This window comes from Scyliorhinus canicula, chromosome 22, assembly GCF_902713615.1.
Source record: "Scyliorhinus canicula chromosome 22, sScyCan1.1, whole genome shotgun sequence".
Lineage (NCBI taxonomy): Eukaryota > Metazoa > Chordata > Chondrichthyes > Carcharhiniformes > Scyliorhinidae > Scyliorhinus > Scyliorhinus canicula.
The window spans coordinates 13,515,860-13,537,565 of record NC_052167.1 but is presented as its reverse complement, the minus strand read 5'-3'; the positions used below and the strand labels follow the sequence as shown (position 1 = coordinate 13,537,565).

Here is a 21,706-nt window from a genome sequence, read left to right as displayed (position 1 = left end):
CGTCTCTATGTCTGTAATCTTCCCTATCTCCGTAACCTCCTCCAGCCCAACAACACTTCTCATCTCTGTAACCTCCTCTAGCCCCACAACCTTCCCTATCTCCGTAACCTCCTCCAGCCCAACAACACTTCTCATCTCTAACCTCCTCTAGCCCCACAACCTTCCCTATCTCCGTAACCTCCTCCAGCCCAACAACACTTCTCATCTCTGTAACCTCCTCTAGCCCCACAACCTTCCCTATCTCCGTAACCTCCTCCAGCCCAACAACACTTCACATCTCTGTAACCTCCTCTAGCCCCACAACCTTCCCTATCTCCGTAACCTCCTCCAGCCCAACAACACTTCTCATCTCTGTAACCTCTTCTAGCCCCACAACCTTCCCTATCTCCGTAACCTCCTCCAGCCCAATAACACTTCCCATCTCTGTAACCTCCTCCAGCCCCACAACTTTCCCTATCTCGGTAACCTCCTCCAGCCCTACAAGCTTCCAAAATCTCTGCGCTCCTCCCATTTTAGCCTCTTGCTCATCACCAATAACTGCCAATGGTGGGTTGATGGTAGTGTCTTGAACTGTCTTATCCTCAATTGCTGGAATTCCCTCCCTAAACATCTCTATTCCCTTTCAAGATGCTCCTTAAAGCCAATCACTTTGGCAACTCTTTTGGTCACCTCTCCTGATACTCTTTATGAGGCTAGGTGTTAAATTGTGTCTGATAATACTCCTTGGGATGTTTCTACCACATTAAAGCTGCTGCGTAAAAGCAAGGTTTTGCTATGTATTATTCACGGAGGAAAAGTTGCTATACTGTTAGCATGGGATATAGATTTCAGAATAAATGTGTTGCAACTATTAATAATAATAATGCAGCATTGGCAGAAGCCAAACTCATAAATTTGGGCAACTCGTCCTCTAAGGGGCCAACATTAACATTAGTTACTCACTTCCTTCTTGTACACTTATAGAATATTTTGCTATCAATTTTTATATTTTGTGCTAGTTCTTTTCTCTTTTTATTACTTTTTTAGTAACTCTTCGTTGATCTTCAAAATGTTCTCAATTCTCCAGCCTGCCACCAACTTCCAAATGGTATGCCTTCGTTTTGCCTTTGTTATCTTTAACCTCCTTGTTTACCCACAGATGCATTTTCCTCCCTTACAATTTTTCTTCCTCTCTGGAATATAGCTCAGATTGGAGGAATTGAATATCTCCTTAAGTGTCTGCTACTATTCATCAACTGTCCTATCTTTTAGTCTTTCTGCCCAACCCACTGGGGCCAAATCTGTCCTCATGCCTATGTAATTCCCTTGGTGTAACACCAGAGCACTAGTGTGGGAAAGTTTATTTCCCTCAAACTGGAATTGAAATTCAAGCATACAATGATCACTCTTCCCTAGAGGATCTTTGACTACAAGATAATGAATTAATCCCATCTCATTACACAATACTAAATCCAAAACTGCCTGCTCCCTGGTTGGTTCGACAACATATTGTTCCAAGAAACAATCTCAGATGCAATACATGAACTCTCTCTCTTGAGTACCCTTGTCAATTTGATTAATCCAGTCTATTGGCATTTTAAAATCACCTATGATTATTGCCGCACCTTTCTTATAGGCCCACAGTATTTTCTGGTTTATACTGTGTCCTACCATGGAATTACTATTCGGGGATCTATAGATTACTCACACCAGGAACTTCTTTTCCCTTGCTATTTCTTATTTCAACCCTGACTGATTCTATGTCTTGATCTCCAGTGCCAATCATTTCGCACTACAGTCTTCCTTTACTAACAAAGCTACCTCACCTAATTTTCATTTCTGTTTATCCTTCCAAAACACAGAGTACCTTTGGATATACAACTCTCCTTGTAATCATGTCTCAGGAATCGGCACCACATCATATCCCGTTGTCTCTATTTGTGCGGTTAACTCATTCGTTTTATTCAGAATTCTCTGCACATTCAGATACAAAGCCTTTAAGTTTGTCATATTATTAATTTTCCCTACTCTTGTTCAATCCCCTGCTGCAATATGATGTTCACATGTTCATCCCTTCCTTTCATTATCTGGTAACTATTAGTTTCGTCATTATCATGTATTCCTACATCCTCCTTGCACTTTGATTTTTTAAATTTCCTTGCAACTGAACCTTCCCCTGCAGTAAATGTCCTGCTTTATCTCCTGCACCTTGAATATATTGAACATCTGCACATATTTCTGATCATTCCATTTAAGGTCTTGCATCAATGGGCCGGATGCAGTAACCAAGTTTGTCAATGCCTTAACCTTCAGAATGTACAGCTGGTCCGAGGGTGAAGAATCCAGATTTTAAAGGTCCAGACTCATTCACCTGGAACCAATATGTTTACCCCTTATCCTCAAACTATGACACCTAGTTCTGGACTGCCCCATCATCGGGAACATTCTTTCTGAATTTATCCGGTCTAATCCTGTCAGAATTTTATAAATTTCTCTAATCCCCCCTCATTTTCTAAATTCCAAAGAATATAATCATTACCAACTTAGTCTCTCCTCATATTACATTCCCACCATCCCAGGAATCAGCCTTATAAACCTTCACTGCACTCCTTCCATAGAAAGAACATCCTTTCTTAGATAAGGACACCAGAACTGAACATAATATTGCATGGAAGACCTCATATTTCATCTCCTTCTTACTTCCTTATTTACAAAAGGTGTGGCCTTACCACTGCCCCATATAATTGCAGTAAAACATCTCTATTCCTATACACAAATCCTCTCGCTATGAAGGCCAACATACCATTTGCCTTCTTTACTGTCTACTGTACCTGCTCGCTTACTTTCAGCGACTGGCACAAAAAGACACCAAGTTCTCACTGAGTATCCACCTCTCTCAATTTACACCCTTCCTATTTTTGCTACTGAAGCGGATAACCTCACATTTATCCACGTTATACTGCATCTGCCATACATATGCCCATTTACTCAGCCGGTCCAAATCCCACTGAAGCATCTCTGCATCCTCCTCACAGCTCACCCTCCCACCCAACTTTGTATCATCTGCAAATTTGGAAATACTAACTGCACTTCCGTTGTCCAAATCATTAATACATAATGTGAACAGTTGGGGTCCGAGCACAAATCCCTGTGGTACCCCACTAGCCATTGCCTGCCAATCGGAAAAAGACCCATTTATTCCAACTTTTTGCTTCCTTTCTGCTAACCAGCTTTCTATCCATCTCAAGACACTACCCACAAGCTCGCGCTTTAACTTTACATAGTAATCTGCTGTGTGAGACCTTGTCAAAAGCCTTCTGAAAGTCTTTAAGTCCAAACGCTATTTACTGAAGATACAGACACGGAAAGTGCAAACTGCAATACTGTACCTAAAGGGATTCGTTTTTCTCTCTTCTTTCTTCACTGCATGCCAGTTTTCCAATTTCACTTCATATATATATATAACGGAATCCATTGATATCTTCAAGGTTCACTCTCCGAGATACAACAGCAAAGTGTTGTCACGTTCCGTCACTTGTGATGTCTTAACCTGCAATAACTGATATCCTGGTATTCATGTTGTGGGCCATGCATGGTCTAAGTGCAAAGTTAAGCAGGAATGGAGCATGTCTTGCAACTAGCTGGAATATGAGGCATAAATTAAATTAAATTGATCCATGCCTTTACTCCAAATATTTGGCTCCATTACTGCTTTCAGCTCCCACATGATAAAGGTTTTGCCAACATACTCTGGAATTTATGAAACAACATTAATATAGTTCAAAGTAACTTCAGTAAAGGGAAGACTTACATTTATATAACCTTTCATGACCCCGGAATGGCCCAAAGCACTTTACTCCCAATTAATAATTTTGAAATGTAGAAACTATTGTATCGTAGGAAGTGAGGCAATCAATATTAGCACAATAAAATCCCACTAACAGCAATGAAATAATGACCTGATCGATTGTTTTCTCGGGGCGTTTGGCTGTGGGACAGGTATTGGTCAGAACGCCAGGGAATACTCCTCTGGTCTTCTTTGAAAGTTGTCACAAGATCTTTTACACCCACAGAGGAAGAGGGTAGAGCTGGCCTTGGCTGAACACATTACCCAAGAGAGTGCAGCACTCCCTCAATATTGCACTTGATTGTTAGCCTGGTTTATGTCGCTTGGGGTTGGGCTTGATGCTTGAACCCATAAAATTCTGATTCAGGAGGTGAAAGTGCTCCCTCCTGGGCCAAGGCTGACACCTTGCTATTGTCCGCATGGTATGCAGAAACGTTTAGCAGTCTGAATTTCAAGAGCTCAGAGTGACTGCAAACAGGTTGGTATAAACCTGTGAACTTCAGCATTGGTTAAGTAATCATGAACATTTAATGACAAGCCTCGCAAATCACTGCCAGCCTGAAGTGCTGGTATTCTGTACTACAAAGGGTTTATCTGCTATATATCAGGTTTCGGAATGCAGGCACTGTGCGAGGCCCAGTGGTGCAATGCACATAGATTAAAGAGCAATAACACATGCAATGATTTTATTAGGAACACATCAACTTGTATTAAACTAAAACTCCTGCTTTGCTTCCCCAGGACAGTACTTCAAATTGGTGGCCTGAGTTTCACATTGAAAACCTTATATATTGCCAGCTGAATATCTTGAAAGCTGCATAAAAACTGCCCCCAGCAGCATACTGCCGATTCCTGGAGACTGCATACAAAGGAACCATCCTTTATCGCTTATAAACAGCAGAGTATCATATGAATCAAAGGTGTGCAAGAATCATTCTAAAAGCATTATGGTTTACTTAAGTATATGTAGCCTGGATTTTTAAAATCCACACATATTTATTTATATCATAGATTATCATGGAATTTACAGTGCAGAAGGAGGCCATTCGGCCCATCGAGTCTGCACCGGCTCTTGGAAAGAGCACCCTACCCAACGTCAACACCTCCACCCTATCCCCATAACCCAGTAACCCCACCCAACACTAAGGGCAATTTTGGACACTAAGGGCAATTTATCACGGCCAATCCACCTAACCTACACATCTTTGGACTGTGGGAGGAAACCGGAGCACCCGAAGGAAACCCACGCACACACGGGGAGGATGTGCAGACTTCACACAGACAGTGACCCAAGCCGGAATCGAACCTGGGTCCCTGGAGCTGTGAAGCAATTGTGCTATCCACAATGCTATCATGCTGCCCAAACACACCTTCTTTCAAGGCTACAAGATACGAGTGATTTGATAAATGTACAGCCCTCCAATGGAACTTGCACTGGAACAATATCGACTAAGTCCTTCCAACAGCTCACAACTGGAGGTCATCTTGTATCATCTTTCTGAACATATGACCACAAGATATCGCAGATGAACTAGTCCATTCGGCCCATCGCGTCTGCTCTGCCATTCGATCATGGCTCATATGTTTCTCATCCACATTCTCCTGCCTTCTCCCCGTAACTCCCCTTATTAATCAAGAATCTATCTATCTGTGCCTTTTTTTCAAAAATGTTTTCCAATTAACGGGCAATTTAGCATGGCCAATCCACCTACTCTACACATCTTTTGGGTTGTGGGGTTAAGGCCCATGCAGACACGGGGAGAAGGTGCAAACTCCAAACAGACAGTGACCCGGGGGCGGGATCGAATCCGGGTCCTCTGCGCTGTGAGGCAACAGTGCTCACCACTGCGCCGCCCATCTATCTCTGCCTTAAAAGGCTCTCAGTGACTTGGTCTCCACAGCCTTCTGCGGCAATGAGTTCCACAGATTCACCACTGTCTGGCTGAAGAAATCCCTCATTATCTCAATGTTAAACCCCATCAGTTTGAGGTTGTGCCCTCAGGTTCTAGTCTCTCCTATTAGTAGAAACATCTTTTCCACGTCCACTCTATCTGGGCCTCTCAGCATTCTGTAAGTTTCAATGAGATCCCTCACACCCCCTCATTCTTCTAAACTCCACTGAGTACAGGCCCAGAGCTCCTCATATGACAAGCCTTTCATTCCGGGGATCATTCTTGTGAACCACCTCTGGACCCCCTCCAAGGTCGGCACATCCTTCCTTAGATATGGGGCCCAGAACCGCTCACAATATTCCAAATAGAGACTGACCAGAGCCATATACAGCCTCAGAAATGCTCTTGTATTCTAGCCCTCTCGACATGAATGCTAACATTGCGTTCACCTCCTAACTGCCTGCACGTTAACCTAAAAGAGAATCTTGAACCAGCACTCCCAAGTCCCTTTTGTGCTTCAGAACCCATTTAGAAAATAATTTTTCTCTATTCTTCCTAACAAAGTGTATAACCTCACATTTTCCACATTGTATTCAATCTGCCGCTTCTTTGCCCACTCTCCTCGCCAGTCCAAGTCCTTCTGCAGCCCCCTGCTTCCTCAACACTACCTGTCCCTCTACATATCTTTGTATCATCTGCAAACTTAGCAACAATACCCTCAGTTCCTTCTTCCAGATCGTTAATGTATATCGTGAACAGTTGTGGTCCCAATACTGACTCCTGTGGAACACCACTCATCACTGGCTGCCATCCTGAAAAAAAACCTTTATCCCCCACTCTCTGCCTTCTGCCAGTTAGCCATTCCTCTGCTCATACCAGTACATTGCCCCAACACCATGGGCTCTTATCTTACTGAGCAGCCTGTTTGGCATCTTCTCAAAGGCATTCTGGAAATCCAAATAGATCATATCCACTGGCTCTCCTTCTTATAACTTCCACGTTCCCTTGCCAGAGCCGTGCTGACTCAGTCCTATTTTACCATGCATTTCGAAGTACTCCGCAATCTCATTCTTAACAATGGATTCTAAAATCTTACCAACGACTTTCCTGTCTTGTGTTTCCCTCCCTTCGCAAACAGGGGTATTACATTAGCCATTTTCAAGTCCTCTGGGGCCCTCTTCGATTTTAGCGATTCCTGAAATATCACCACCAATGCCTCCACAATCTCTTCAGAATCCTGTGTGCAGTCCATCCGGTCCAGGTGACTTAACCACCTTCAGACCTTTCAGCTTCCCCAGAACCTTCTCCTTAGTGTTGGCTACTATACTCGCATCTGCCCCCTGACTCTTAAAGTTCTGGTATGCCACTGGTGTCTTCCACTTGAAGACTGATGCAAACTACTACATGTCCAGCCCCATTTTCCAGTGGTCCAATGCCCATTCTTGCCTCTCTCTTACCTTTTATATTCAAATATATAAAAATATATAAATATATATAAAAATATATATATATATAAAAATATATATTTAAAAATATATACATATATATATCTATCTATCTCTCTATCAGCTGTCTATCTATATATAATCTTTTATATTACTAGCTAGCTTACACTCATATTTCATCTTCTCCCTCCCCTTATTGCTTTTTTAGTTGTCCTCTGTTCGCTTTTAAAGGCTTTCCTGTGCTCTGGCTTCCCACTCATCCTCGCCACATTGTATGCTTATTCTTTTATGCTGTCCTGGACTTGCCTTGGCAGCCATAGTTGTCTTGTCCTCCCATTAGCATGCTTACTCTTCCTTGGCATGAACTTCTGCTGTGCCTCATGAATAACCCCCAAAACCCCTGCCATCGCTGTTACAACATCTTCCGTGCTAGGCTCCCCTTCCAATCAACTCTGGCCAGCTCCTCCCTCATGTCTTGGTTCCTTTATTCAATTGTAATACCGTTACATCCAGCTTCTCCCCCTCAAACTGCAGGGTGAATTCTATCATGCTGTGGCCACTGCTCCCTAAGGTTCCCTTCACCTTCATCAAGTCTGCCTCATTACACATCACCAAATCCAGAATTGCCTGTTCCCATGTTGGCTCTATCACAAGCTGCTCCAATAAAACATCTCAGATATTCCACACATTCCTTTTCTTGGGATCTGCTACCAACCTGATTTTCCCAGTCCACCAGCATATTGCAGTCCCCCATAATTATTGTAATATTGCCTTTTTTATATGCGTTTTCTATCTCATGATCTATTTTCTGCTTTACATCCTGACTTCTGTTCGGGGATCTGTACATAACTCCAGGGTACTTTTTCCTTTGTGTTCCTCAACTCTACCCATACAGATTCTACACTTTCCGACGCTATATCGACTTGCTATCGATTTCATTTCATTACTTACTAACAAGGCAATCCCATCCCAATGCACATCTGCCTGTCCTTTCGACAGGACACATATCCTTGGATATTTTAAGAAAAATCTTTTATTGTCACAAATAGGCTTACATTAACACTGCAATGAAGTTACTGTAAAAAGCCACATACCAGCGCCTGTTCAGGTACACAGAGGGAGAATTCAGAATGTCCAATTCACCTAACAACTCGTCTTTCGGGACTTGTGGGAGGAAACCAGAGCACCCGGAGGAAACCCATGCAGACACAGGGAGAACGTGCATACACAGCACAGACAGTGGCCAAAGCCGGGAATCAAACCTGGGACCCTGGGGATCCCAGCCCTGATCCTCTTGCAGCCAAGTCTTTGTGATACCCCCAAAATCATACCCACCAATTTCAATGTGCACTACAAGTTCATTTCCCTTGTTTTGCATACTGCGCACATTTAGGTACAGTCCTGCTTTGACCGCCCCCTTCCCATAGTTGTCCACCTATCTGCTGTGCCTCAAGTTAGATTCCTTTCTTTAAATTTAAAGTATCCAGTTTTTTTTTCCAAATAAGGGGCAATTTAGCGTGGCCAATCCACTTACCCTGCACTTCTTTAGGTTGTGGGGTGAGACCCACACAGACATGGGGAGAATAGCATGGTGGTTAGCATAAATGCTTCACAGCTCCAGGGTCCCAGGTTCGGTTCCCGGCTGGGTCACTGTCTGTGCGGAGTCTGCACGTCCTCCCCGTGTGTGCGTGGGTTTCCTCCGGGTGCTCCGGTTTCCTCCCACAGTCCAAAGATGTGCAGGTTAGGTGGATTGGCCATGCTAAATTGCCCGTAGTGTCCTAATAAAAGTAAGGTTAGGGGGGGTTGTTGGGTTACGGGTATAGGGTGGATACATGGGCTCGGCACAACATTGAGGGCCGAAGGGCCTGTTTTGTGCTGTACTGTTCTATGTTCTATATGCAAACTCCACACGAACAGTGACCCGAGGACTGGATCGAATCCAGATCCTCAGCACTGTGAGGCAGCAGTGCTAACCACTGCGACGCTGTGCTGCCCATCTGAAGTTAAATTCCTGCCGCTTTCCATACTTTCTGTTCTATTACTTATTCTGGAAACCGCTCTAACCTCTCCTGAGCCTTTGGCCCCTTTAACTAGTTTAAAGTCCTCATCATTAATCTGCATCATTATCCTACCTTGTCCTTTAACTTTGATTTTCTAATTTTTCCACACAATTAACCCTCCTCCCCACTATTTAGTTTAAAGCCCTGTATATTTTTGTAAGCTATAGATATCTTTTGGCCGGATCTGTCACAGTTTTATTCTAATTGTAGTACATTATTTTTGGCTGTGACCTAACTGTTGTGGTTACATAGTGTCCAATCCAGATCTTCAAAGAATTTTGTAGAATTACATCAAATTTAGATCTGTGCGTGTGTTTAAGCACCACATTTGCCTCCTCCCACTTTATCAAATTTAATCAACATATCCTTCTATTCCATTCTCTCCACACCCCCCCCTCCTAATCTAATTTCCCTTTAAATACATTGAATGTCTCTGCAGTGAGCTAGTGCTTGGCCTCAATGCATGGGGCAAAGGCGCTTTTGTGTCAGAAAGCACCAACATCAAGCATATACGCTACAAGATTACTAGAAATATGCTATTGTGTTTAAGGTATTGATGTAGGTGATGTATTGGTGCTCTGCATTGTATGATGCACATGCACCACAAAGATGTATCCCTCAACAGGAATCGCTCTGCACGTTCTCCCCTTGTCTGTGTGGGTTTCCTCCGGGTGCTCCAATTTCCTCCCAGAAGCACCGAAAGACATGCTATTAGGTACTTTGGACATTCTGAATTTTCCCTCAGTGTACCCGAACAGTCGCTCAGAGTGTGGCGACTAGGGGCTTTTCACAGTAACTTCATTGCTGTGTTAATGTAAGTCTGCTTGTGACAATAAAGATTATTATTATTACTACAAAACTGAATCTCCTTTAAGGCATCTTGGTGTTTTGTCCCTGACGAACACAGACATTGTGGAGATTTGCTCAATAATGGGCCAAGGAAGCCTGAACTCCATAATGCCTCCTCCCACAATGGAACAAGCACGAAGATGTGACACATTGATTTCAATGAGGCTTTGTAGATTGAAGCACGTGCTACCATGTGATACTGTCCATTCTGCAAGCATAATAACAAAATTCTTTAAAAACAGACAAGCCGATCTTTATATTCAGCCTTTCATGACCTCAGGAGATCTGAAAATACTTCATTGCCAACAAATTATTTTGAAGTGAAGGCAACAGAAAACAGAAACATGCAAAATAGGAGAAGGCCATTCGGCCCTTTGAGCCTGCTCCAAATTCATTACAATCATGGCTGATCATCCAACTCAATAGCCTGATACCGCCTCCCCCCCCATATCCTTTGATCCCCTTCACCCCAAGTGCTATATCAACCTGCTTCTTGAAAACACACAATGTTTGGCCTCAACTCCACCGGCGTACTACTTTCTGGGTGAAGAAATGACACCTCATCTCTGCCGAAACGGTCTACCCCGTATCCTCAGACTGTGACCCCTGCTTCTGGAGCCCCCCCCACCCCAATATGGAACATCTTTCTTGCATCTACCCTGTCTAGTCCGGTTAGAATTTTATAGGTTCAATGAGATCCCACCTAATTCTTCTGAGCACCAGCAAAAACAATTCTAACCAACACTACACATTTTGTTATCTTTCGGAGGACAATGTATTTTCATAAGGCTGAAACCAGAATATTTCAGCAGTATTTCATTTATGTTAATTTCCCTTCCACACTCCTCAAACCGCCGTCTTTTTAAAAAAAAAACACATTTTATTCAAACTTGTATCAAAGTAGGTTACAGCAAATAAACACCCTGGGAAACATTCTTTCCAACAATCAACTATACAATTTGTACAAATTTTTCTCCTTTTTCATCACCCACCCCCCCTTCCCGCACCCCTCTGCGAGGAACAGCTCCTCAAACACGGTCAGAAACATCCCCCACCTTTTCTCGAACTCCCTGCTGAGCCCCTTAACTCATACTTTTTCTTCTCTAACCACAGGAAGTCATACAGGTCACCCAACCATGCTGCTACCCCCGGTAGCGATGCCGAACGCCACTCCAGCAAAATTTGTCGCCGTGCAATCAGAGAGGCGAAGGCTGTGACATCGGCCTTCCTCCTCTCCATGAGCTCCGGCTTCTCTGAAACCCCAAATATCGCCACCAAAGTGTCCAGGTCCACTCCCACCTCCACTATCCTGGCTAAGACCGCGAACACTCCCGCCCAGAATCTTCCCAATTTTTTACAACCCCAAAACATGTCGGCATGATTCGCTGGCCCCCGCCCACACCTCTCTCACTCATCTGCTACCCCCTGAAAGAACCCACTCATTCTCGCCCGAGTCATATGCACCCTGTGCACCACCTTAAACTGTATCAGGCTCATCCTTGCACAAGAGGAGGTCCCGTTTACCCTTTACAGTGCCTCACTCCATACTCCCCAGTTGATCATCATTCCCAACTCTGCTTCCCATTTCTCCTTGATCTTCACCATCCGCTTGCCTCCCTGCTCCCCCAGCCACTTATATATATTCCCCAATTCTTCCCTCCCCTCCCACATCCGGAAGCAGCAGTTGCTCCAGCAGGGTGTATCCCGGTAATCTAGGGAACCCCTTCCAGACCTTTCGTGCAAAGTCCCTAACCAGTAGATGCCTGAACTCATTATCCCTCGGCAGCTCTACCCTCTCCCTTAGCTCCTCCACATAACTCTGCCTTTTGCCCCTTGGTATTTCTCAGCTCTACCCATACAGATTCCACATTATCAAAGCTAATGTCCTTCCTCACTATTGCATTAATTTCCTCTTTAACTAACAATTCCACCGCCTTTTCATTTTTGCGTGTCCTTCCTAAATACTGGATACTCCTGGATGTTCAATTTCCATCCTTAGTCATCCTGCAGCCATATCTCCGTAATCCCGACAATATCATATCCATTTATATCTATTTGCATGACTAATCTATCCACTTCATTGCGAATGTTCTGCACATTAAGGCACAAAGCCTTTAGGTTTGTCCTTTTATCATTTCTTGTCCTGTTCCACTATTTCCCCAGTGGTCCTCGGTTTCTCCACCTATCTTATTCCTCTTTCTGCCTTTTGTTTTCGCCTTGATTCCCCCTCCTATGCCTCCTTGCATAGGTTCCCACCTCCCTGCCATTTTAGTTTGAACCCTCCCGAGCCATTCTGGCAAATACTCCCCTCAGCACATCAGTCCTGGTCCTGCCCAGGTGTAACCCATCCAGTTTGCACTGGTCCCACCTCCCCCAGACTGGGTCCCAATACCCAAGGAATCTGAAACCCTCCCTCTCACACCATCTCTTCAGCCATGTATTCATCCGATATATTCCATTTCTATTTTGACTAGCACATGGCACTGGTAGTAATCCTGAGATCACTACCTTTGAGGTCCGATTTCTCAATGTTGTTCCTAGTTCCCTATATTTTTCATTTAGGACCTCATCCCTTTTTTTTTAACCTCTGTCGTCTATATCTATGTGTACCACGACCACTGGCTGTTCACCCTCCCCCTCCAGAATGCCCTGTAACCGCTCCGAAACATCCTTGGCCCTGACACTGGGGCGGCAACATATCATCCTGGGGTTTGGTTATCGACCACAGAAACGCGTATCCATTCCTTTTACAATTGAACCCCCTAAAACTATTGCATTCCTGCTCTTTTTACTCCTCCCCTCTGCAGCAGAACCACCCGTGGTGCAACGAATTTGGCAGATAACAAGACCTCATGAACTGAGCCAGCCCACTATGTTGATGGGACTGGCTGAAGAATAACTGTTGGCTAGGATACCAGGAGAACACCCCTGCTCCCTTTTGAATAATGCCACAGGATATTTTACATCTGCCTAAACAGCCAGGCACAGCCTCACTTTAACAATCACTTTAACAAATGCTTGCAGCCATGCATCACTCTTCAGTACTGCACTGATGTGTCAGACCACATTATGGGACAAATTCAACTCCGCTGGGGTTGCAAACTGGACATAGAAAATTGTCCACTCTTTATACACCCCACCGTATTTTCATTACCATTGACTTCAGGATATTTAAACTGCATTTCCAAATTAATTCCTTGGCAGTGAAGCATTTTCAGAATTCCCCAGATCATGGGCTCAATATAAATCGAGGCCTGTCTGTTATTTCTTTAAAGAATTTTATTTTTACACTTGGCATCCATGATGATCATTGTGGTGATATGCCTGTGTTTGGTTTTGGAAACAGTTAGTAATGTGACCTCCAACCAGCTGGTGGCGTCAGACACCCATCACGTGACTGGAGATAAGACGTACAACAGGACAGTCACCCATAGGATAGCTCCGGGAAAGTTAACCAAATTCATTTAGTAACTTTGTCTGTATAATAAGAATGTGCTTCAACCTGCAAAGCTAGTCTGGTGTGTCTGCGTGCTTTACTGGCAGACAATTGGCTCCCACCCATTTTCTGTTCCCAATGAAGTTGCATTTTACCCCATGCCTCTCAATTTTATAATCAAACACCACAGTGCTTAAAATGCCATTTGTCTTCGTACTGCAAACGGCTCACTGTTAATGATACCATCAGTCTCTCATCACAAACTTTTCAAACATCATGTAAAGAACTATTGCCACTTTCGGGGCAAGGGGCAAATCAATTCATGCTGTAATTCTCACCATCTGGGTGGGCTTTCACCCTGCTGGTTCAAGGAATGTTAACAATTCCATGGCATCATTCAAGGGAGAACTTTTCCTCATTTTTCCCCACTCAACCAACAACCATTCAACTCATTGCCGTTAATAGGACTTCACAGACAATAAATTGCTCCCACGTTTGACTAGCGGACTCTGAGCAGTATTCACACCGTGGCCCACTTTGACATGTTTCAATCACATAATCAGGTGCTCAATAAATGTCGTACCAGTTTGACCATTACTTTCTCTTTCAGGGTTGTCATCTTGAGCGCTGAGAAAGTTTTCACAGACAGAAAGACAGACTTGTGTCTTTAACAAACTCAGGACGCCCTAAACACTTTAAAGCATTGTTGAAGGATAGGCAGTGTGTCATGTAGGAGCCACAACAGAGATTTACACACAGCAAGCTCCCACATATAGCAATGTGATAATGAGCCAATAATCTGTTTTAATGTTGTTGACGGAAGGATGAATATTGGCCAGGATAGTGGGGATAACTCTCCTGGCCTTATTTGAAATAACTTGTACCTACCCAGAGAGCAGAGCGAGCCTCCACTTAATATCTCAGGATGACACCTCCAACAGCGCAGCATTCCCTCAGTACTCAGAATGACACCTCCAACAGCGCAGCATTCCCTCAGTACTCACATCGACACCTCCAACAGCGCAGCATTCCCTCAGTACTCAGAATGACACCTCCAACAGCGCAGCATTCCCTCAGTACTCACATTGACACCTCCAACAGCGCAGCATTCCCTCAGTACTCACATTGACACCTCCAACAGCGCAGCATTCCCTCAGTACTCAGAATGACACCTCCAACAGCGCAGCATTCCCTCAGTACTCAGAATGACACCTCCAACAGCGCAGCATTCCCTCAGTACTCAGAATGACACCTCCAACAGCGCAGCATTCCCTCAGTACTCAGAATGACACCCCCAACAGCGCAGCATTCCCTCAGTACTCAGAATGACACCTCCAACAGCGCAGCATTCCCTCAGTACTCAGAATGACACCTCCAACAGCGCAGCATTCCCTCAGTACTCAGAATGACACCTCCAACAGCGCAGCATTCCCTCAGTACTCACATTGACACCTCCAACAGCGCAGCATTCCCTCAGTACTCACATTGACACCTCCAACAGCGCAGCATTCCCTCAGTACTCAGAATGACACCTCCAACAGCGCAGCATTCCCTCAGTACTCAGAATGACACCTCCAACAGCGCAGCATTCCCTCAGTACTCAGAATGACACCTCCAACAGCGCAGCATTCCCTCAGTACTCAGAATGACACCCCCAACAGCGCAGCATTCCCTCAGTACTCAGAATGACACCTCCAACAGCGCAGCATTCCCTCAGTACTCAGAATGACACCTCCAACAGCGCAGCATTCCCTCAGTACTCAGAATGACACCTCCAACAGCGCAGCATTCCCTCAGTACTGCACTGAAGGTGTTGGATGAGATTTTTGGGCTCAAGTCTCTGGAGTGGGAGTTGAACCCACAGCCTTCTGACTCAGCAGCAGATACAACCTGTCACCTTGTGCCTTTGGCAAAGGTGCGCATTGCACTGCATCTTCAATCACCCAGGTACCACGGGTGTGATGGCTGTGTTGCAATTCTGCAGGAAAAGAAATATAGAAAACAGCCCCTTCTGGGTGCTATGCATTTTGATGGAAACCGTAGAGGGATCAATCGATCAGTCTTCTGATAGTCTGACTCTTGCTGTTGTATAACTTGTGATTTACAAACACATCTGGTTTTCACTCCTTAACTGCTTATTATTCAATACACTTGACAGCAAAATTTCTTTAAACTCTACACCAAATATATAACCTGTGGACTGTTAGCCTTAACTAAAGTAAAGCCTAAGAAAACAACGTCAGATTCACACTCCATTTGGAATATTGCAGTATTGGCACACATTAAAAGCTGTGATACACAAGGGGCACTGGCCGTTAAGAGAAAAAAAAATGGTAACATCTTCCATCTTTTGCTTTTTCCTTCGAGATATATTCTTTATTCAAAAGAATGACAAGTTGGATGCATGTTTTGTCAGGTTTAATATGAAGAGACAGCACTATACCTTGATATACGACCTCATGGAGAAGAGGTTGGCCAGCATTGTGGAGAGGCCTGGAGCCAGGCAGCTCTGAGCTATAAAACCCAGCTTCAGTTCAGCAAGGCAGATTGCATCATCCCCTTCCCTCCAATTCCAGCTGGGTATGTTCAGCAGATGGGCCTGATAACACAGGAAAGCAGAAATAAAAGACAAGTTACAAATTTAATTCTGTTCGCTCTGCTCCCCAAAAAACATCTTGAAAAATGCACAGCGCTTCAAGTGAGGTTACAACAAACTGTCTCCTTTATTTTCCCTGGGAACCCTGCACAATAAAATGGCACCAGAGCGGCATGCAACAAACGCACTGTACTCCACATCTGTATCCACATCTGTTGCCCATTCAGAGCAGGCTCCCCCGGGCCGTTCATACCTTTCCAATATCGCTGGTTAAACATTTTGCTTTATTTTTATACTGTTCATACAGGAGTGCCAGTGTAGCATTTCTGTTCTGTAATGAACTACAAAACTACGAGCAGCTGCAACCCTTCCGTGGCATGCTCAGAAAGGCACACTCGATATAAAGCAGCCTCCCTTACTCACTCTGTGCCTGGGCTGTCAGTGCTGCATTCTGCTGCCTGACATTTTACAGGTGCATGAACCCTCGATTTGGAGATATGGACTTTATGGTTATTTGAAATTTGCAACATGCAAAAAAAAAATTACTGCCACCTTCCAAAAAGAATTAACAGATCTGAACCACTGAAATCAAGTTTTGGTTAATGTCATAACCATTGACCATTTTGGGAGCTTAAGATGTGGGAGAGTCTATTTATTTTTCAACCCCCAATTTCTGAGCAACTTCCTTCCCTGCTGTTCTGGGAGTCTAAAAGATTCTCAGTATGGAGAGAATCATGAGTGTGTCAACAAGGAACAGATTTACAGTCACCAGTGAGCACCCCCTGGAGACCAGGAGGATAGAATACCGCACTGAATTGGCCCTTCTTTACTCAGATAACAAATGTTAGGAGGTTATTTCACTGGGTTTAATGGCCAAACAAAATTCTGGCATTATCCAAAGTCAACACATACACTTACCAGTGAGGGAACAAGGTGGGAGATTGGGGGGGGGGGGGGGGGGGGTAACTGGATGGTCATCAGGAGCCCGATTAATTTTTTTCTCCCTTTATAGCCGTGGGATCATATAATCGTAGAATCTCTCTCCGTGCAGAAGGAGGCCATTCATCCCATCAAGTCTGCGCCGAAGCTTGGAAACAATACCGTCCTGAAGCCAAAACCCCCACCCTATCCCCATAACCTAACCTAACCTATCTGTGCGCTAAGGGGCAATTGATCATGGCCAGTCCACCTAAACTGCACATCTTTGGACTGTGGGAGGCAACCGGAGCACCCGGAGGAAACCCACGCAGACATGGGGAGAAATTGCAAACACCACACAGTCTCCAGAGGCTGGAATTGAACCCAGGTGCTGTGAGGCAGCAGTGCTAACCACTGTGCCACCCATATGAGAGTCACTGGTAGCTATGTAGTGTCAGCGATTGGTTTACAAATTTCAGCAAATCACAAGGCGACAAAGAAGAGGAAATGTGAGAGTGAGCCATCTTATGCAGTTGGGATCATTGGGTTATTTGAAATTCCCAGAGTGCTGCCTCAGTTAAATGCAGCCAGTCCTGGGGCATGATCCTCTCCCCCGAGCGATGCACTCGCACTTGAACTCCTCGGATGGGCTTTGTTCGGCAGGTGCACACTCTGGAAGACCCAACGTGATTGGCACACCAATGTGAACGGACAATCTAACAGGGTGGGTGGTGGTGGGGGGGGGGGGGGGGGTTAATCAGTGGTGAAGGGCTGATAATAACATTCAAATATATTCAAGTAGGGGTCTTGACGTTCAATGTTGGGATTCCCATTATGGCATGGGGGGGGGGGGGGGATGCAATCACTGGAGGATATTCGCTGTCTTAAACTGCATTTTGGGACTCACATGGGGTTTCCCGCTCCCGGCCCCAATCCCACCCCTCCAAAAACAAGTGCAGGAAAATCCCCCTGGGATTTTTTTGTATGCCCACTCGAGAAGCAGACAGAGCCTCAGATTAACATGTCATCAGAAAGGTGGTGCTTTTGGCAGTGCAGGACCCCAAGTCCTGAACTACAAGGGGATTTTGTGTCCAGGTTTTTTGTTTAGTGCGTATTAATTAGTAGGTTTCACTCGCACGTGTCACAGTCGAGCTTTATTCCAAAATTTTTATATTCAGGCAAGAGTGTTAATGATTGAATCATGGCTGACTCATGATATTTATGGTATCTAACGAACTCTTCCACCAAATCGAGGAGTGGCTAGCCTGGATGAGTCAGGAATTCACAGAGAAGTTTGAATTGATGCTGAATGGTTAAGAACAACTGGGTGTTTTTTTTTTCCTTTGAAGCTTTTTCTGCTAACTTTACTATACAAGGTCAGAAAAATAAAACAATTTAAAATACATTGTATTCTCTAACATTCAGGATTAACATGAGGTAATTCTCTAACATTTAGGATTAAAGTGAGGTAATCGTGAATCAACAGGCAAAGAGAATTTGGACACACCACACAGTGACTGGTAGATGTGACCAAGACAGATACCATGGATTTCTCAGCAACCCACCCAGAAGTCAGGTGTTCGCTGAGTTACACTTTCTTGTTAAAGCTCTGTCTCCCAACCTCACCAGCCTGACGGAGGAAGTAAAAAAGGACCTGCAAAGATGGAATACACTCCCACTCTCCCTCGCGGGGAGAGTTCAGACGATCAAAATGAACGTACTGCCCAGGTTCCTCTTCCTGTTTAGATCCATTCCGATCTACATCCCCAAGGCCTTTTTCAAAGTGCTGGACAAACTTATAATGGCGTTCGTATGGGGGGGGGGGGGGGGGCAAAAATGCTAGGATCCCAAAGGTCCTACAAAAAACAAAATCCAGGCTAGCCCTCCCGAATCTACAATTCTACCACAGGGCGGCAACAGCCGAGCGAGTAAGGGGATGGATCCAGGGGCCAGAAGCCGAGTGGGTGCGTGTGGAGGAGGCCTCCTGCATGGGGACCTCCCTCCGGGCCCTCGCCACGGCAGCACTCCCATCCCCACCCAAAAAACACTCCAGCAGCCCAGTGGTGACAGCCACCCTCCAATCCTGGAACCAACTGCGGCAGCAATTTGGCCTGACCAAAATGTCAGACAAGGCTCCCATCTGCAACAACCATAGGTTCACACCAGCACTGACTGACGCCACCTTCAAAAGGTGGAGGCAGGATGGGGGGACACTGACAGTCAGGGACCTATACATGGATGACAGGATCGCAACACTGGACGAACTGACAGGGAAATTTCGGCTAGCTGGGGGGAACGAGCTACGGTACCTGCAGCTCAAAAACTTCCTACGAAAGGAGACAAGGACGTACCCACAACTGCCACGACAGACACTACTGGAAGACCTACCGGACGCAAGTATCCTAGAGAAAGGGAACTGTAGTGACATGTATGACCAACTGGTAGAAAGGAGGGAACTGAAGAAAGGGATTAGGAGAGCTAAGAGAGGGCATGAAAAATCTTTGGCAGGTAGGATCAAGGAAAACCCCAAGGCCTTTTACACATATGTGAGAAATATGAGAATGACTAGAGCGAGGGTAGGTCCGATCAAGGACAGTAGCGGGAGATTGTGTATCGAGTCTGAAGAGATAGGAGAGGTCTTGAACAAGTATTTTTCTTCAGTATTTACAAACGAGAGGGGCCATATTGTTGGAGAGGACAGTGTGAAACAGACTGATAAGCTCGAGGAGATACTTGTCAGGAAGGAACATGTGTTGCGCGTTTTGAAAAACTTGAGGATAGACAAGTCCCCCGGGCCTGACGGGATATATCCGAGGATTCTATGGGAAGCAAGAAATGAAATTGCAGAGCCGTTGGCAATAATCTTTTCGTCCTCGCTGTCAACAGGGGTGGTACCAGAGGATTGGAGAGTGGCGAATGTCGTGCCCCTGTTCAAAAAAGGGAATAGGGATAACCCTGGGAATTACAGGCCAGTTAGTCTTACTTCGGTGGTAGGCAAAGTAATGGAAAGGGTACTGAGGGATAGGATTTCTGAGCATCTGGAAAGGAACTGCTTGATTAGGGATAGTCAGCACGGATTTGTGAGGGGTAGGTCTTGCCTTACAAGTCTTATTGACTTCTTTGAGGAGGTGACCAAGCATGTGGATGAAGGTAAAGCAGTGGATGTAGTGTACATGGATTTTAGTAAGGCATTTGATAAGGTTCCCCATTGTAGGCTTGTGCAGAAAGTAAGGAGGCATGGGATAGTGGGAAATTTGGCCAGTTGGATAACAAACTGGCTAACCGATAGAAGACAGAGAGTGGTGGTGGATGGCAAATATTCAGCCTGGAGCCCAGTTATCAGTGGCGTACCGCAGGGATCAGTTCTGGGTCCTCTGCTGTTTGTGATTTTCATTAACAACTTGGATGAGGGAGTTGAAGGGTGGGTCAGTAAATTTGCAGATGATACGAAGATTGGTGGAGTTGTGAATAGTGAGGAGGGCTGTTGTCGGCTTCAAAGAGACATAGATAGAATGCAGAGCTGGGCTGAGAAGTGGCAGATGGAGTTTAACCCTGACAAGTGTGAGGTTGTCCATTTTGGAAGGCCAAATATGAATGCGGAATACAGGGTTAACGGTAGGGTTCTTGGCAATGTGGAGGAGCAAAGAGATCTTGGGGTCTATGTTCATAGATCTTTGAAAGTTGCCACTCAAGTGGATAGAGCTGTGAAGAAGGCCTATGGTGTGTTAGCGTTCATTAGCAGAGGGATTGAATTTAAGAGCCGTGAGGTGATGATGCAGCTGTACAAAACCTTGGTCAGGCCACATTTGGAATACTGTGTGCAGTTCTGGTCACCTCATTTTAGGAAGGATGTGGAAGCTTTGGAAAAGGTGCAAGGGAGATTTACCAGGATGTTGCCTGGAATGGAGAGTAGGTCTTACGAGGAAAGGTTGAGGGTGCTAGGCCTTTTCTCATTAGAACGGAGAAGGATGAGGGGCGACTTGATAGAGGTTTATAAGATGATTAGGGGAATAGATAGAGTAGACAGTCAGAGACTTTTTCCCCGGGTGGAACACACCATTACAAGAGGACATAAATTTAAGATAAATGGTGGAAGATATAGAGGGGATGTCAGAGATAGGTTCTTTACCCAGAGAGTAGTGGGGGCATGGAATGCACTGCCTGTGGAAGTAGTTGAGTCGGAAACGTTAGGGACCTTCAAGCGGCTATTGGATAGGTGCATGGATTAGGGTAGAATAATGGAGTGTAGGTTAACTTCTTAAGGGCAGCACGGTAGCATTGTGGATAGCACAATTGCTTCACAGCTCCAGGATCCCAAGTTCGATTTCGACTTGGGTCACTGTCTGTGTGGAGTCTGCACATCCTCCCCGTGTGTGCGTGGGTTTCCTCCGGGTACTCCGGTTTCCTCCCACAGTCCAAAGATGTGCAGGTTGGGTGGATTGGCCATGAAAAATTGTCCAAAATTCTTTGATTAACCTAGGACAAAAGTTTGGCGCAACATCGTGGACCAAAGGGCCTGTTCTGTGCTGTATTTCTCTATCTATCTATCTAAAGGGACGACACCGTACTGGACGCAACAAGAATGAAATGGGAGGACGACCTGGGGATTGAGATAGGGTGGGGACTCTGGAGTGAAGCACTGCATAGGGTCAACTCCACCTCCACATGCGCAAGGCTCAGCCTG

The 21,706-nt window shown here is 45.1% G+C and overlaps 1 protein-coding gene across 26 annotated transcripts in view; it reads right to left on the bottom strand.

The window, feature by feature from the left end:
• kcnma1a (potassium large conductance calcium-activated channel, subfamily M, alpha member 1a) overlaps positions 1 to 21,706 on the bottom strand; it is an 838,366-nt gene that overhangs the window by 210,167 nt on the left and 606,493 nt on the right. For all 26 annotated transcript variants that reach the window (XM_038783288.1, XM_038783287.1, XM_038783293.1 and 23 more), the window contains one exon: positions 15,952 to 16,107. In XM_038783288.1, the coding sequence (XP_038639216.1) occupies positions 15,952 to 16,107 (156 nt within the window). The remainder of the gene's footprint in view (positions 1 to 15,951; positions 16,108 to 21,706) is intronic.